The sequence below is a fragment of the Eublepharis macularius genome, chromosome 6 (genome assembly GCF_028583425.1).
Source record: "Eublepharis macularius isolate TG4126 chromosome 6, MPM_Emac_v1.0, whole genome shotgun sequence".
Taxonomy (NCBI): domain Eukaryota; kingdom Metazoa; phylum Chordata; class Lepidosauria; order Squamata; family Eublepharidae; genus Eublepharis; species Eublepharis macularius.
The window spans coordinates 12,055,383-12,073,403 of NC_072795.1; the positions used below are offsets into that span (position 1 = coordinate 12,055,383).

Here is an 18,021-nt window from a genome sequence, read left to right on the forward strand (position 1 = left end):
GTGGCAGTATCTCTGAATGCAAGATGCTAGAGATACTGGCTTGCATCCAACAGAGCATTTCCGTGGACATGACAGCAGAGCGGACATCCCCAGGCACAAAATTTCAGGGCACATTTTGAGTTGCACTGGGAAAGGGAAAGGCGAGAGTGACATGATCCACGGGCGGAAATGGAACCATCCGCAGAAAAATTCCATTGAATTCATGCCACTTTGGAACCACAGGCATACTGCCTCTGTAAATGGAGGTTCCACTGATTAACCACCAGGGGTCGCTGTAAGCCAGCTATGACTTGAGGGCAAGATTTCATTTCAAAGCCTTTAGTTAATTCCTTCTGAAACAGGAATCTTTCATTGCATCTCTCCTCAATTTGGCAAGCCTGATCCACTGGAAGGGGAGGAACATGCTGGAAAAGTTCACACTGCTTGAATGCATGACCCCGGTGTTACAGGCCAGAGAAGAACGCCTGGGTCCCTCTTTGAAATCAATGGACGCACGCCCCTCACCCCAGCCCCTTACCCTTCGGACAAGTTCTGCAACAGTGGCCCGGCAGCAGGATGGCATCCGCACAAGCAGGAGTGGGGCAGTCCTGCTTCATGTTCTTGCAGCTGACTTTGCCCGTCGGCTTCCCACGGCGATTTCTCTGCTGCGGAGGGAAGGGAAGATTCATTAAGTCTCCAGGCACAGCATTTCAATTACTGTGCCTATGGAAAATCCGGCGCTTCCACGTCCATACTACTGATGCTGCAACGGCTATCTTGAAGCAGACTGCAAAGAAGACACTTTTAAAACCCAAATGGGTACCACCTTGGCTGCAAAGAAATGTCTGGGAAGGGACTTTGGTGCAATCTTGGTTATCTTTGTTATCAAGAAGGTGCCATCTTTTATTTCAGATGGCTTTTGCTTAGCGTGTGGGTCTTTTTGAGTCTGATTTTCCTGCGGGTAACAAAAATTTGCTGCCCATGAAAAGCTGACAGCTGAAATCTGCTGCTAAACGTAACTCACGGGCATTGTTGGGATTTGAGGACAGTGTCCTGTCAATTCGCTGCCGCAAATACAGTTGTGTTAAGTATCTGTTTTCTGACAGATACGTCACAATTGCACTTTATTGTTTGTGACTCTTGAGTTTCATTGACGTTTGATCTTACTGTGTTGATGTTTTCTACATGGGGCCTGTGTAGTTCCCATGTGGCTGCCAATATGGTGCAACAGCAAAGGGGCTTCCACATGGCAGCACCCCCCAAAATGTTCGTGCTCTGGCCTCCCAGCAGAACCCATTCCACCCCCCACTCCAAATCTGGCACCACCAGGGCTTTTCATTCTTTTAAAAAAAAACTGCAGGGGACAATTGTTGCATTGATCTGGGTAACTGGTTCTCTGAACTCCCAGAGTTCATTTTTTAAAAAAGAAGTCTCTACTCCCTTTCATTGGGGACATAAGCCTTTCCTCTTATATCACCACAATGAAAGATGCCAGAGATTTACTTGTTTCTAAAAGCTGGGAATTCACAGAAGCTGTTATGCTTTTTATTATAACACTAGCAACAAAGCCTGTTGTGGGAAAAATACAACGGGCTCTAGAAAACTAATATGGCAGGACCCTGCTGTGAGGCCTTGGGAGGGTGGTGCCACCACGTTGGGCCTCTCCACCACCTCCATGGCTTGCATCAGGTGGCTCCGGGGACAGGAATGCTCTGGAGACATTCCTGTGCCAGGCAGCCGCCTGATTTGGCCCCATTCGGGCCAAATTGGGTGGGTACAGAGCTGGGGAGCACTGCTAGGAGGGCAGCAAGCGCCCTGGCGTGCTCCTGCATCGGGCGGCTGCAGAGGCGGGGAGCGCTGCAGGGTGTGTGTGTGGCAAGCACCCTGGCGCATTCCTGAACCAGGCAGCCACCCGATTTGGCCCCACTGGAGCCAAATCGGGCGACTGCAGAGCCGAGGAGTGCTGCTGGGAGGGGACGGCAAGTGCCCTGGAGTGCTGCTGCGCTGGGCAGCTGCCCAGTTTGGTCCCACTGGGACCAAATGGCATGGCTGTAGAGACAGGGAGAGCTGCTGGGGGGCGGCAAACACCCTGCTGTGCTGGATAGCTGCCCAATTTGGTCTCATTTGGCCAAATCAGGCAGCTGCGGAAGTGGGAAGCCAAATCAGGCAGGAATTGGACCAAACTGGGCTGGATTTAGGCCGAATTGGGCCTGATTTGGCTCTCTGTGGAGTGCAGAAGCAGCTCCAGCCCTGTGCAATGATGTCACTTCCCGGGGCACAGGAAGGTGGGTACCAGGTCCCCCACCTCCTGCTGGAAGGCTAGGGGAACCTGGCAACCCTACAGGGAGTGCTGCAGGGGGGAGCACCCTGGTGTGCTCCTGTGCTGGGCAGTCACACAATTGGTCCCACTGAGGCCAAATCGGCCAGTGGCACGCAGAAGCACTGCTAAGTAAGTGTGTGTGGGGGGGAGGCACATCAGCCTCCTCAGCAAGCCCTGTTGCTGAGGTCTCATCTCTTTCCCCGCTAGGTGCGTGCTACTGTGCTTGTGCTCTGAGAAAAAAGGTGAGTCGTCTGGAACACGGCTTGCCTTTTATAGGTATAGATTATGTTGACAAAACAATACTTGGTTACAGATTTTTTAAAAGCCCTGAGTGATGGAGAGAAGAAATGATCACAGTGGGGAAAATGGCTGCTACATGGGCAGGACTGGAAAAATCTAGACATTCTCATCTGCACAGAGCCATTCAGATTTCATTACAAAGCCTGCAGTATTTCTCAAAACTTTGGTCCAAAGCAGTCTTTGCCCATGGCAAATTAAGACTTTCCCAAGACCACATCATTAATTTCTGGCATAGTTTGCCAGGCCTCTGCCCACAACCCCTGGGAGATTTCTGAAGCGGGGCCTGGGGAGGGTCACATCTGACCTTGAAGTGATGCCACTTCCAGACAACGCCCTAGGCATCCCTATCCCCCAAAATCTCTATGATAAAAACCATAGAGATCGAGATAATTCCTAGAGCATAACCTGAAAGTTACATCACTTCTGGGTCAAATGCCATTCCCTCCCCTTTTTCTCCCACTGTGAATATCAGTGGTGGTGGTGGGAAAGCGAGTGCGGCGGAGGGGGATCGCCTGCTGGAATTGGGCATTTAGTAAGCCTTGGCAGAGGATGGAATTTCAGCCTAGAGGGAGTCCAGCTGCCTGATCATTATACTTGAGATGGGGCTTCTATACCCCTTTAATGTGAGGAGTAGGATGAGGAGGTTCGGACATAACACCAAAATGTGGCTTGGCACTGCATAAAGAGCCCTGCGCTCCACTTCCCTCACCTCTGTACTCTCAAAACCAATAAGTAACTTCTAATTCAGTGCAGACTATCACTTGTTCCTGCATCCAGATGGGCAAACTAGAGTTTGAGCTCTCCCCTCCCCGCAAAAAACCAGGAATTGCAAACCACAGTTTGAAGCTGGTTTTGCTATCCTGGTTTGGCGAGAGTAGTGCGAATCAGTTTGCTGGTTTGTATGTAACAGCAACCAAGGGCTTGCACAAAAGCAGAAGTCACTACGAGAGAGTGTAAGGGAAAGGCAGGGAGAAAACACATGACCACATGGTGTTCATATAGCACCATCAAAAGGTTTGGCATAATGTCTGAACCCTCCAAAGAGCATCTTGCCTGAGTGGATGTGAATGATGGTGTGAGAGAAAACATTGTCCCACATTGAGCTAAAAGCACCTTTGAGCTCTTTCCCATGCTACTTGTGACCATAAGCTTTCAATGTAGGATAGCATGGTGTTTCCTAAACCCTTGATCACTGAAGTATGTCAGAATTAAAACGGGAGGTACACCACCCTTGCACACAAACATACACACTTCCCTACTCTTGCGTTTCTGCAAACATCAGTGCTCTAGGTGTACCCCAAGGTTAGGAGGGGGAAAAAATTGGAAGGAGGCAAGGCCAGAAGAAAGTGACTCATACAGAGATGCAACAGATAGCCTCCTCGGAGGATATGTCATTTTATTGCATGGCTGCATGAGCTTTATAGAGAAAAGGAAGAATGATTTCCCTCCAGGAAAGGCTGAACGGAAAGCCAGAGCAGTAAACTGAAGATATACAGCAGGCAGACTCCTTTGTGGGAAACTTCTTTGAGCTCACAGAAGCATTTCGTTTATTTACTACGGCGCTCCAGCAGTGATCTTGTGGCACACAAACTGGAAGCTGAGGGGACAGCAAATGAAAGGAAGCCATCACGCCGAAGGGTTTTCTTGTATTTGCAGTGCAGCGAGTTTAAGTCCTTGGGGCCACAACAGCAAACTTCATTCGAGAGGACTCACCAAGCAAGGACTACACCACATTCCACAAGATCCCCAATCGGTTAAGGTAGCTGCAAAAAGCAGCCAGAGGGGGAACCAATATGGACTGAGGCCAAACGGCTGGGGAAAGGAGGAGTGAATTATTCCCTTCTGTGGTTTTCCAGATCAAAAATGCCCCCCTCCCCACAAATGCTTTTAGCCCTGGTAGAGCAAAAAAGACAGGCATGCTAAAAAGTACTGCAGCCCTCCATGCACACTTGCCAACAGTTGCTGTTACAACGACTGGCACGTCCCTCATGAAATCCCAAAGTTGTGGGTAGGTTTGCTTTAAAATTTCACCCCTACAGTGCTCCATGTTAACGGAATCCTTTCACCTACTATATCACTTTTCCTCCCAGAGACACTCACAATAGGAATACCTGACATTTGTTTTTCTGCCACGGCTTAAAACTGCGGTAGTGGTAGGGGGCATTTTCGATCAGGGAAACAAACCTGGGGAGGGGACTAGGCTCCACCCCTTCCCCAGCAAGACAGTCCCGACCCAACCCCCTGAGCCAAAGCTTTGGAGAGGCTTGAAAGCGAACGGCCTATGCTTGATGAAATCGCCAGAGCCTGGACAGCGTGCAAAGCAGGTGCAAAAGGAGAAGTCCAGCGGCACCTTAAAGACTACTGATGTTTATTCCAGCGCATGCTTTCCTGTCCGTGCCCTTGACTGGGGGCGTCCTGCATGCAAATTTGCATAATGAATACACGTCAGAAATTTAGTCTTTGCAAGGCAGGGTGTAGATGGGATGCAGTTTGGATTTCTCTCTGTGAAAATGAAAGGACCCCCTCCCGCGGCATTTAGAACTCCATTGCTCCACTCTGCTGTTGCAACAGAACAGCCCCCACCACACTTCAGTCTTGTCCCCTGCCAAAGAAAGCACATCACCCTACCTTGCCGAGGATTTTGGCACCGTCCCAGGCTCCACAGGCAGCCCATCTTCACCTGGCATTCAACTGGCAAGGAGAACCTTTTTTCCCCCCTTGAGGTGCACCCCATCCCACTCACTCCACACTGGAAGCCAGATTTAGAAGCAATGCTGCCGAGGGAGGAGTCTCCCCAGTGCAACCCTGCACAGGACAAGAGTCTTGTGTCGCAACCAGTGCAAAGCAGCTATGCATACTCGGCTAGCCCACTGGGACACTATCCACAAGCACTCGGCATCTCTGGCATGCAAACCATGTCCAAGGGTTGCGGCACGGTTTTGATAAGACTCGAAAATCGGTCCTGAGACTTGGGCATCTGGGGTTACTGCATGCATGGAAGGGAGCAAGGTGATGCCCTTGTCCAAGTTCTCATCACACAGTGAGTAATGAATACTTGGAGGTCTAGGGTGGGCACGTTTTCCCTCCCCCTCTGTGAATTCAAGAGAGGCATTTTGGGGATGTAACACCTATAGGTGTTAAGCGGGACAGAAGGCTGCCTTCAGAGCTCGGAGCTGAGATTTGCTGCTCATCTCATGGCTTCACTGGGGAGGAGGGGCTGGAATTGGAACAAGCTTAGCTTGTTCTCCCCAATTCCAGCTGCTGCAAACGGGCACTGGGCTTCTCTTGTATGCTTCTGAGTTAGACAAAGAAATGGCACAAACTGTTCCTCTTGCATTTCACAGCCTTATTTTGTTTCCCTCTGCTATATATATTTCTGCTGAGTGAGAATGCATGTCACGCGTTTGACGAAGCGGGCTTCAGCCAACAAAAGCGTAGGCTCTGATACGCCGCCGGTTCGTCTTGATGTAAAACTCCTTGGAGGGGGTGTGCTTGGATGGGGGCTGCGTGGGAGGGGTGGAGACTGAATTTAAAGTTGTGCCCAGGGGGACGTCAGACAAAGAAGTCTCTCCCTGTCCAGGTGCATTTCTGAATTGGGGATGGGCAGGCAGGCTGCCATTTTCAGGTTAAGGGTTTTGCCAGGGCAAGGATTGGGACCAGCCACAGCCTCCAAAATTTAATCCACCAATCAAATTGCAGGAAGCTTCCCTGTGAAAAAGGCAGACTCTTATGCCAAGTCTGGCATGTAACGGCACCAAAGCGACTGTGAGAATCTGACTTTTCTCTCAACTTTATTATTTTTGGGGGGTAACATCTGCCTGATGCGCTGTTCTGGTGAGCTCAAAGACTTGCACAATATTTTGTGTCGTTTGTGTTGGCTCTAATTATAATTATGAGGTGGATTCGTTTTCTTGTTCTGCATTTTGTGCGGGCTGCTTGCAATCCCCCCCCCCCCCACAAAAAAAGTCTGTTCAGTTTTTTCACCACTCACAGGCAGCTCCAACTCTCACCATTTGCCTCCACCGAGATCCCTGAACAGCAGAAAAAAGGAGGGTGCAGGAGCTGTCCCCCCCCCTTCTTCCCGCTTCCCTCCTGAATCTTCCAGCTCAGGAATTGCAAAGGGCAGAGAGCGGGCAAGATCCGGGAGAACAGCACTGAAGGTTGAGATCGCTCTCCAATTCAGCAGGAACTTCTTCCTACCCAAACCCTCCCAGCAGACGCCCCTCAATGGTACCTACCGGTTCGCAGTAGCACACCACGCAATGCATGATGCCGAAGGGCTCACCCAGGTCCGGATGCCAAGTATCTTCCAGGGAATAGAATCTGCCCCCAAACGAGCAACCTGCAAGGGGAGGGAGAGGAGAGCCTTCAGTCCTACTGCAAACTCCTACAAACACGGAGTTCCCCAGGAATCTGGGCAGAGGCTGTATGCCAGACCCACTGCTACTTTTAACCAGAGATGACAGCACTGAGAGCCAAACTACAAGTGACGCCTGACACAGGTTGGACACTTGTCAGCTTCCCTCAAGTTTTGATGGGAAATGTAGGCGCCGTGGTTTTACAGCTTGGCTCTCCATTACAGCTGCAAGACCAGGATGCCTACATTTCCCATCAAAACTTGAGGGAAGCCGACAAGTGTCCAACCTGTGTCAGGCATCACTTGTAGTTTGGCTCTAAGATGGGAAACCTCTGGGTGCAAAACTGGTGCTTTACGAGGCAGTTATTAATCCTCCAGCTCTCAGCACTCCAAGTCCCTGCAAATCTTCCACTATCCTTTTTCTCTGGCTTTTCTTCTTTTGCCACTGGCGAGCCTCCATCTTCTTCCCAGAACCCAACTGCTCCTTTGCAAACTCTTCCAAGCCTCCATCCTACCTGCTGCCTCTCCAACAACCCCACTTTTGAGGTGCGGAGAAAGTCCCCCCCCCTTGCTGCTCCTTCATTACCAACCTGAAACCTCCTCTCAAAAACTACCGTATTTACTTGAGAGGGGCGACCCGAAATGTAAGATAACCCCACCCAAAAAGTTATACATCAAGGAAAAAAAATGTACTTGGACATAACAGTAAACTGTCTCGAAACCTTAGATGACCCCACCACACCCATACCTGGGGAAAAAAACTAGTCTTGTATTAGAGTAAATACGGTACTTTTATAACCACTACTGCCCTCCACTGCTGACCCCTCAAGGTTTAAAGTAGGATTTTGAGTGCCAGAGGCCAGCACTGCACTGGGCTAAAAAGGATGCCCCAGGAGTGCATTCCCCCCTCTCTCTTCAAGAGAGGCTGCTGTTGCCCTCCGTGCACGCCCATTTGGAATAAAGAGAAAGAGTGCCCCAAAGAGGCTGTGACTAACTCATAAACAGGGTTAAGAATCAGTCTTCGGAAAAAACTCATATTCCCCAAACCTGCACCTCGCAGAGCCCCCAGCCCTGGTCTTTCTCCCCCTCCCCTGCTATGCACACATGCCACAAGTCCCTTCCTTAAAGTGTTCCATGTTGGGCTCAGCATGCGCACCCTTCCTCCACAATCCTTATAAACAGCAGCTTTGATGGTTTGCTTGGATATCGGATAGCTGGAGCAGCTTCTGGTTGTTCAGTGGTGAAGGAAAGATAAGCTCAGATCCACTCGTTTATGACTTCTTCGAATATTCCAAAAGCTGGGGGCAACGTTGTCTAGTGGTTAAGGCACTGGACTAGGAGAGGGGGAATCCAGATTTGGATTTCTGCTCTGCCACAAAACTTGCCACATGTCCCTGGTTCCCTCATTCTCTGTCAGCCTACCCTACCTTGCAAGATTGTTGTGGGGATCAAAAAACAGGAAAAAGTTGGATGCTGAACTGCACAGAGGAAGGGCAGGAAGAAAATATGACAAAATAGGCTGTGCCCCTGGGCTGAAGGAAGGGTTATGCTCTGGAGAGCCCTTGCTGGTGGCAGTGCAGTAGAGTGGCTAGGCTGCTGGTCTGAGCCCTGGGTTCAAATCCCCACTCAAAGCTCATTTTAGGTGCATAGCCATGTTGGTTTTCAGTAGAACAGCTGGATTTGAGTCCAGTGGCACCTCAGAGACCAATAAGATTTTCAGGGTGTCTGAAGAAGAGTGCTGTTATTCTTGAGAGCTCCTACCCTGGAAATCTAGGTGGTCTCTAAGGTGCCACTGGACCCGATTCTTGATGCTGTGCCGTGCAGCCATCGAACCCTTTTAAGGTGCTGGTCTTCGGTAGAACAGCAGGATTTGGGTCCAATGGCACCTTAGAGACCAAAAAGATTTTCAGAGTGCAAGCTTTGACAAAAAACGAACTGAAAATGGGAGCTTTGGCTCTAAAGCTTCTACTCTGAATCGGAAAGTCTTGCCTGTCTCCTCACTTGACTCGTATCCTGCTGTCCCATGCAAAGCTGAGAGGGTGATTTTAGGCCCCGGACTGCTAGATCATGGGGTGCAGATGGCACAGAAACCCACAGACGCGGCCTAGAAACTTTTGTTGCTTCGCACCCGCTCTTCCCCGCCGACTGCTGCTTCCCAAGCCAGACGCGCGTTGGCACACACACACGCAACCGCACCCACCGCGCATTCCTCCGCCTCCCCCTCTGCCCTTCGCGCCTGCCCCAGTTGGCACGGCTGCCCGCCCGCCCGTGGCCCAGGCGCAGCGCGCGATGCCAGTGGGGCAAAGGGGAGCGGCGCCGGCGCTTCTTCCAAGCCCCCCTCCCGGCCCTCTCCGCCGCTGACACCCGGCCAAGCGGAGCGCACGGCAGAGCGCGCCGGCGATGGGAACCAGATGCCGACGCCGCTGCCCGGGCAGCCGTGCCAAGCGAGGGAGGGCGCCGGAGCCGCCCTTCTGCACGGGGCGCCGTCCCAGCGGCCGAGAGCCCCCCGTGGGCAGCGAGCCACGTACCTGCCGCCCCCTTGGAGGGCAGGGGGTCCGATTCGGGCTGGATGGGCAGGAGGGGCTTGGCGGGCCGGGCGGCCGCGGCGTCCCGGCCCGGCGCGGCGAGGGCGAGCAGCAGAGCCGCGCCAAGGAGGCTCATCGCGGCGGCGAGTCACGCTCCCCTCTGGCCGAGCCCCGGGCCCCGCCGGCGGCTTTTATAGGCGCCCGCATCGGCCCCGCCGCGCGGAGGGGGCATCGCGGCGAGCAAACAAAGGCGGCCGCATTGCCGCCCCGGCGGGGGGGCGCAGGGAGGGGGATCGGGCCCGCCGACGCCGACGCCGCGCAGCCGCCCGGGAGGCGGGGAAGGCAGGCCGACGCCCGCTCCGCTCCGCACTGGACGGGGCCGCCTGCGCGACGGCTCCGGAGCACAAGCGCGCCGGGATCAAGCCCCGCCCGGGGCGGCTGCAGGGAGGGGAGAGGCGAGGCGGCCGCGCGCAGCCCCGGGGGCCTGGCCCAGCGCGCCTGGCGGAGGGCCTTGCGCTCCACCCCGGGGACGCTGCCCGGGCCGTCCTACGAGCTCCGAGCCCGTTAAATAGACTTGGGTGGGATTCAGGGTCGACCTGCTTAGGACTGATCTGTGCGTCCCTTCTGGGATACTCCTCACACCCCAAGAATAGCCTTCCCCAGGTTCCCTAAAGCGATTTCCAGACTTCCGTGTTCGACGGTTCCCACGTTCTCCCGCTGCTGGATTCTGCGTGCCAGCCTGCCCCGCCTGCGAAAGAGACCCGACTGACCCGCGTCCCTTACAAGCGCTATCCCGGCGACATGCTGCCCTCAATCATGTCCCCCATGGAGTAGTGGAGGCCCGACTCGCCCTCCGCCTGGGCATCCTCGCCTTGGCTCAAGGCCTTTTTTCCTCTCTAGAATCCCCCCCCCCATTCAAACCTTTCTTAGCTCCTCCGTGCCCGTCCCTGCAGCTTCCCACCAGTTTCTCCTAATGGGATCCGAAGTTGCCCCAACATCTTTTTGTCTTGCAGCTTCCTTAGAGGCTAGAGTGACCAACTAGGATCTGGGTGACCCGAGTCCGATTCTCTACCCTGCCATGGTCTGAGTCTAGTGGCATCTTAAAGGCCCACAAGATTGAAACCTTCCAGAGTCAAAGCATCTGAAGAAGGGAGCTTTGACTGTGCAACGCTAATAGAGCCAAGCTACAAGTGAGGAATTACACTTGTCTGGCAAGTGAACAGACTCAGTGTGAATGGCAAGTGAACAGGGAGGAATACACGTGAGTCTGTTCACTTGCCAGGCAAGTGTAATTCCTCACTTGTAGCTTGGCTCATAGCCTTAAATCCTGCTGTTCTGCTGCAGACCAACGTGTCTAGCCACTCAAAACTGCTTTGCTGTGGAAGCTTATGGGGTGACCTTAGGACAGTCACATAACAGCCTCGCCTACCCCACAAGGTTGTTGTGAGCATAAAATTGAGAGGAGGAGAAGGATGCAAGCTGCTTTGGGTCCCTACTGGGGAGAAAGGCAAGGTGTAAATAAAGTAAAATAAATATGTGTGTGTGGAGAAACGCCCTTTTGTTTGTGGAGTTAACTTCCTATGGGCTGCAGAGGGGAGGGGCCGTTCTGGAGTAGAGTGTGATTGACAGTTGAGGGGAGAGGTAGATCTAATGTAACCCCAGGTACCAAAGGATCGTGCCTGCCCTACACATCTAATTAGGGCATGAGTATAGAGAAGCAGAGGGGGAGAGAGCAGAGGTTTCTTTTTACGTTGTATCACTCCTTCCGTTCACTGTATATTTGCCTGTGTATAGTTAGAAGTTAAATAAATGATTTTTGGAATTTATGAAGGAAGAAAGCTCTTCCGTTCGACATAGTCCCCCAACCGCTTGGGCCCACTAGCAGAGGAGGGAGGTTAGGAGGCTGTCCCGCCTAACCAGGACCCACCACAGGGACAGTGGTGGCAGCAACTATCCGGAGACAGAAAAGTGAGACGGCCCCTCCAGGGGCTAGGCTAGGCGAGGGAGGGGTAGGCAGAGCGGGGTCTACCAGTTCAGAAAAAAGACAATATGTATTTAGAGCAACTCCCCGCCCCATTCATCTCTACTCTGCTGAAGACCCGCGACAGCACACACAACCCAGGATGCTCTCTCCCTCATCCCTCCACCCATATCCGCTGTTACACATCCGATCTCCATACACACACAATTCCCATTGCCTGCTATAACCTGGCTGGAGTTTATTGAACTTCGGAACAGCAGAAGGCAGGAGAGTGAGTGACTCTGATGTTTTATATATTGCAGATGGTTTCTTTCCTGAGGACTGAATAGGGACTATGAATGGTTATCACATTATCACAGGTAACAGATTTCCTTTACAGAGGTGGGGTCTGGGGGAGCTCAGTGGCACCTGGTGTGGGCTTTCAGGAACCACAGATCTCTTTGTCAGATGCATCTGGCAGGGAGAGCTGTGGTTATCGAAGGCTCATACTGCATTGGAATTGGATGGTCTAGCTGTTTGGCTGCTACAAACTAACAGGGCAAACTCCTTTGAAGCCAACTGATACACACACTAAAAGGAAATGTTTACATATACTAGCAAAGGAATGTTTTGATTGCACCCTCCCCCTTCCCCCCACAATTGCCTCTTCTCTCTCCTCCCCTTCTCTCCCTCCTCTTCTGTATTTGACCAGTCTCTGTATCATGCATCTGACGAAGAGAACTTGATTCTCGAAAGCTTATGCTACAATAAAATTGGTTAGTCTTAAAGGTGCTACTGGACTCTTTGATTTTCCTGAGGATTTTGAGTATGTTGCAATAGACAAGTGTTTCATGGTACTATCTCCAGTGCCATCTGACATCAGACCTTGCATCAGTGCCACTTCGCCCTTCTGCTGCAGGTCATGCTAAAGCTTCTTCTATGCTTTGCTGGCCCAGGTGGCGTCCACACCTGTCTAGAGCACACACCAGGAGTTCCAGAGGTCCAGGGGAGAGGAGAGGCCCTGCCCGCTGTCAACCCATTGAGGGAACCGGCGAGGGCGCATCCTCCAGCAGAGGGCGTGTGGAAATCCTGGAGACTGTGAACACCTGCGCAGCTGGGGAAGAAGCGGAGACGGGGCAGTTGAAGGGATGTCTTCAGACTGGCAAACAGTAAATGGTTTCCCCAGAGAGCAAACAGTGAACTATCCATGAATGGAAAACAGAGACAGACAGACAGACAGACAGAGTAAATCAAGATAATGAGGAAGGGGGAATGCTAAAGCAATCGGGGCTCTTGGAGGGGGGTGGCGTAAGAACTAAGCACATATGGTAATAGAGGTTGATAAAATGATACAAGTTGTGGAGAAAGGGATTTCTCCCTCTCTAGAACTCGGATCAAGCTCCTGGGATCGATCAACCATAGATTCAGGATGGTCAAAAGAAAGTACAACTGCACAGAGCGTGTGACTGGTTTGTGGAACTCCCTGCCACAAGATGTGGCGGTGGCCACTGGCTTAGATGGCTTTTCAAAAGGATTCGACACGGTGGAGGGGGAAAGTTCTGTCTCTGGCTATTTACCCTTGAGAAAGGTGCATCCTGATGCCAACTTTATCCATTCCAAGCCTGCCTGGAATTCCACACAGGATGCAGCCAAGAAGCCTGAAAATTCTCCTACCCACTCCCTTTTAAAACATCCAACGTTCTGAAGAAACCAGAAACCAGGCAATTGCTCCCTATTTTGTGTTATCTAGGTTGGTCTTAATAAAAGGCCATATACATTTTTTGCTTTGGGATTTTATTTCAGACTCAGGTGGCTACATGCTAACTCCAGTTTGGATCCTGTAAATAAGTTCTGTGCACACTAGATAATCCCTGCCTCCGAGCATGCTTCTTCTGAACCAGGACTTCCATGTAGCATAGTGGAGAAGTGGTTGGGCTGTGAATCAGCGCTCTGCTGGTTTGAACCCCACTACTGCCATGAGCTTAGTAGGTGGCCTTGGGTAAGCCACTCTTCTTAACCTCAGCTCTCAAGATGCATTGTGGGGATAATAATGACACTGAGTTTGTTCACCACTCTTGAGCAGAGTGCTAATAATAACAATAATAACATTCAATTTATATACCTCCCTTCAGGGCAACTTAGTTCAGTTCAGAGCAGTTTACAAAGCATGTTGTTGTTATCCCCACAACAATCACCTTGTGAGGTGGGTGGGCTGAGAGAGCTCTGAGAGAGCTGTGACTAACCCAAGGTCACCCAGCTCGCTTCAAGTGGAGAAGTGGGGAATCAAACCCGGCTCTCCAGATTGGGGTCCTGCTGCTCTTAACCACTACACCAATCTGGCTCTCAATTTGTATGTCTAGAAGAGCAGCATATATGTGTAGATATTATTTGTGCAAGAGCAATGGTTTTCCATGCGCTCTGGTGCAAATAAGACATGCTAGTGCAGCAGAAAGCACACTCCATGGCAGAGATTATTTAGTGTGCATGGAACTTGTTCATAGGATAAAAGTCATGGCCTATTTAACTCTGTTCATTGTCACTTCTGAATGCCTGATCCTGGCTATGGCCAGTGGGGGGGGGGGGCTTCCGGCCATGCTCTGCACCCTCTGGCTAGCCACAGACCCATCCTGTTCTGCTTTAGGAATGGACTTTTTGCCTTGTTCTTTACATCAGGACGACTCTCTGCTCCTGTAAGGTTTGTGCTTGGGGTTAAATTACCATCAAATCCTGCTCTGAAATCAAAGCACCCCCAAAATTGTAGCGCTGATGATATCTTGGGGCTCCTTAAAGGCCAGCAAGATCATTGCTTTAAAGAAAAATAATCTCACTTTCAAAGAGCTCAGGACAGCCCACATAGTTCTCTCGCTTCCATTTTAGTTTAGGTGAATAGAAAAGGTTTAAGGGCTTGCTAGAAATCTCAACCCGGGTCTTCACCCTCCAAAGAGTCTCTCTACACAAGACATCTTACGCAAGTAGGATCAAGTGAAAGATCTTATGGAGAGCCAGTTTGGTGCAGTGATTAAGAGCAGCAGGACTCTAATCTGGAGAGCCAGGTTTGATTCCCCACTCCTCCACTTGAAGCCAGCTGGGTGACCTTGGGCTAGTCACAGCTCTCTCGGAGCTCTCTCAGCGCCACCTACCTCATGGTGTTTTGTTGTGGAGATAATTATGGCATACTTTGTAAACTGCTCTGAGTGGGCATTACGTTGTCCTGAATGGTGGTACATAAATCGAATGTTGTTATTATTGTTGTTGTTCTCTCATTGTGGATATACGCATGCACTGCTAGGGAGACAGAGTACTCTGGAATATAAGACTACACAGAAAGTAAGTCACTTGAGCGTCCCTGTGTAAGATATCATGTGCAGAGAGACTCAAAGACCCAGGTTCAAATTCCCACTCTGCTTTGGAGGCTCAGGCCAGCCACATAGACTCAGCCTAACCTTCCTCACAGGGTTGTTGTAAGGACAAAATGGAGGAAAGGAGAATAATGTAAGCCACATTGGATCCCCATTGGGGAGAAAGGCAGGGTATAAATGAAGTAAATAAATAACAGGCCAGTCCACTCCGGTGTGCTCTTTCCTTGACCTTCTGGTTTCCACATTCCTAGCTCTAACCACTGAACACACTGGTTCCGATAATTATTGTGGCAAGAGCCAAATGCCTCAGAAGCAAGCCGCGTCGGAGATTTGGAAAATTATTTTCTGGATTTGAGGGCTTGAGAGCGCTTGTTGCAGAGAGACAAAGCTCTGAAGTCAGCAGATACTTTAAACAGCCCCAGACTGAGTCATGGCGGGGGGGTGGGGGGAGAGCCATCCTCTCTCCCTCAAATCCCCATGGCAAAGATTCAAATCCTGTTCACCCCCTGCTCTCGAGTTGCGCATATTGGCGTCGTGAGCGGGCCGAGGCCTACTCCCCTGAGAGACAATTTCTGTGGCGGAAAAAAAAGAAGAAAAACGAAACATCTAATCGCTCGCGTTCGGCGCTGGAATTGTGTGGTAATGTTTGCACATCTGAAGCGCAGCCAGCATTTGGAGTCGCAAGGTAACAGAGGTGAAGCAGGAATAGAAGGGGGGGGGAACAGGCCTGTCAGGTTCGGGCCAGGATGAGGGTGCGGGGACCAGCTGTGTTTTGTCTGCAACACATGGACTTTATTATTTTCCTCATATTAAGCATGAAGCAGCCCCGGCTTGATTAAGCTATGCCCTGGGATTGCCGGGAGAAACTTCCTCTGAAGTAACATGGGGAGGGAGGGCGAAGGGAAGGCATTAGCCAGGTGTTCTGCAGCAAGGGACGCTGGGAAAAAGCCATTTTGGGCTGATTTTCGCCTTCTTTTTAACCCATCCCCATCCCAAAGTAATGAAAGGACACGTAGATGGAGGCACATGTTTTTCAAAGGTTTTGTGTCCCTCGGGGAAGGTGTTTGGGGGGTTTCTTTGCTGCGGCCTCTGGCGGTAGGTAGGGCTGCCAGCCCTCCCGGTAGGGATGCCAGCTCCTGGTTGGGAAATCGCTGGAGATTTGGGGTGGGTGGGACTTGAAGAGGGTCGAGTCTGGTTGCCAGCGCAGGGGGGCAACTCTTGGTGGGAGGGGGTGCCCTGGGGCCACATGTGGTATGGGAAATTCCTGGAGATCTGAGAGCAGAATTTGAGGAGGGAGTTCAGCGGAGATTTCATGCCGCCAAGTCCACCCTCCAAAGCTGCCTTTTTCCCCAAGGGAATTGATCTCTGCAGTTTGGAGATCAGTTGCAATTCCAGGAGAACTCCAGGATCCCACCTGGAGACTGGCTACCCTGGGAGGAGAGTAAACACAGCGGCAAGCTTGTGGGGGGGGGCATAGCTCAGTGGCAGCGCATGAGTTTTGTCCAAGTTTCAATCCCTGACCTCTCCATTTGAAAGACCATAGGTAGAAGCCACGGAGAAAGATCTTGTTCTGTCCACAGATCTCAGCATGCGCTGCCAACCTGAGTAGACAGTACAGGACCAATGATCTGGTTTGGCATAAGGCAGATTCAGGTATGCTTAACCATCCTTGGACGTGGCAAGAAACAACATTAGAGTTTTGCCTGACTATAGAGATTGCAGAGGCATGACGCATGGGTTTTTTATGCAATTGGAAATGATTTAGTCATCTATATGTATATTAAGGGGAGGGAAGGTGGCTTGGTATAGCCCGATCTCGTCAGATCTCAGAAGCTAAGCAGGGTCAGTACTTGGATGGGCGATCACCAAGGAAGACTCTGCAGAGGAAGGCACTGGCAAACCATCTCTGCTTCTCACTTGCCTCGAAAGCCCCTTGCTGGGGTCTCCCTAAGTCAGTTGCGACTTGACAGTATATATGCAAGGACATATGTTAAGAGCAGGGCTTCTTTTCTGGGAAAAGAGGTGGTGGAACTCAGTGGTGGAAATCAGGACTGCACAATGATGTCACTTTGCATCAGCTGGAACAAGGGGGGGAGTTTTTAAAAGTTTAAATCGCCCTCAGCAAAAATGATCACATGACCGGTGGCCCCACCCCCTGATCTCCAGACAGAGGGGAGTTTAGATCGCCCTCCGCGCCAGTGCGGACAGTGATCTAAACTCCCCTCTGTCTGGAGATCAGGGGGCGGGGCCACCAGCCATGTGACCATTTTCAAGAGGTGCCAGAACTCCGTTCCACCGCGTTCCAGCTGAAAAAAAGCCCTGGTTAAGAGGAAGCTGTGTACAACAGTGTTCCCCAAGCTTGATAAATGCTAGATTCCACCATCATCACCCCTTATCTTTTTTTCCTTTTCCTGGATTAGAATGAAAGGCACATTTCATTGTACTCCCAATATGTACTTTCTCTGAGAACAATAGACAGGCGTTTTCCTTGAAAGGGTACCGAACCCTAATCTATCCCTTCAGGTCTCAGGGATACATCTGTGCGCTTTCCAGGCAACAGTAATGCCTCTGACACCCTCCACCTCCACACATCTGTCAGCTGTAGGATGAATGGCATCAGGGAATCCCGGTGCATTCGAACTGTCACTGCACGACACAGAGAGAGTGATTCCAAGAGGCAGGCAGTGTTGGATGTTTCCAACCTGTTGGCTTATATTTTCCAGGCCCTCCCCATGGAACACACTTCTGCTCAGGCAGCAGCAGATAACTCATAATCAGAGGAGGTGTGTATTCTCTTACCCATTTACACTAGGCTTGGCAACTCAGAATTGGGAAATTCCTGGAGCTTTTGGGGGTGGAGCCTAAGGAGGGTGGGGTTTGAAGAAGGGAGGGACCTCAGAGATGTATAATGCCACAGAATCCATTCTCCAGAAGAACCACGTTCTCCACAGGAAGTGATGCCCATAGTTTAGAGATCAGTTGCAATTATGAGAGATATCCAGGCCCTGCTTGGAGGTTACTAGCTAACACACAACCGGGGAATGCAATATTAAACTATGAACAACAATTACTGTTTAATATTATGCAAAGTGCCAAGTGCACTTTGGATTAACTAGTTTGTCGGAGAAGGGCACATTTACCCTCAAGTTTCTAGCCATCATTGATAAAAGAATGAAGGTGGTGTTTGGCAGAGCTCGAACACACAACAAAGAAGGACTCTT

General features: G+C 51.1%; 1 protein-coding gene across 2 annotated transcripts in view; it reads right to left on the reverse strand.

Annotated features, from left to right (window-relative positions):
• Nucleotides 1-9,747, reverse strand: part of CHRD (chordin) — a 69,882-nt gene extending 60,135 nt beyond the window's left edge. For both annotated transcript variants that reach the window (XM_054983024.1, XM_054983026.1), the window contains exons 1-3: nt 9,485-9,747; nt 6,838-6,941; nt 518-644 (exon numbers count right to left, since the gene is read on the reverse strand). In XM_054983024.1, coding sequence (XP_054838999.1) covers nt 518-644; nt 6,838-6,941; nt 9,485-9,617 — 364 coding nt within the window. In that variant the 5' untranslated portion in view covers nt 9,618-9,747. The remainder of the gene's footprint in view (nt 1-517; nt 645-6,837; nt 6,942-9,484) is intronic.
• Nucleotides 9,748-18,021: the final 8,274 nt, after the last annotated feature.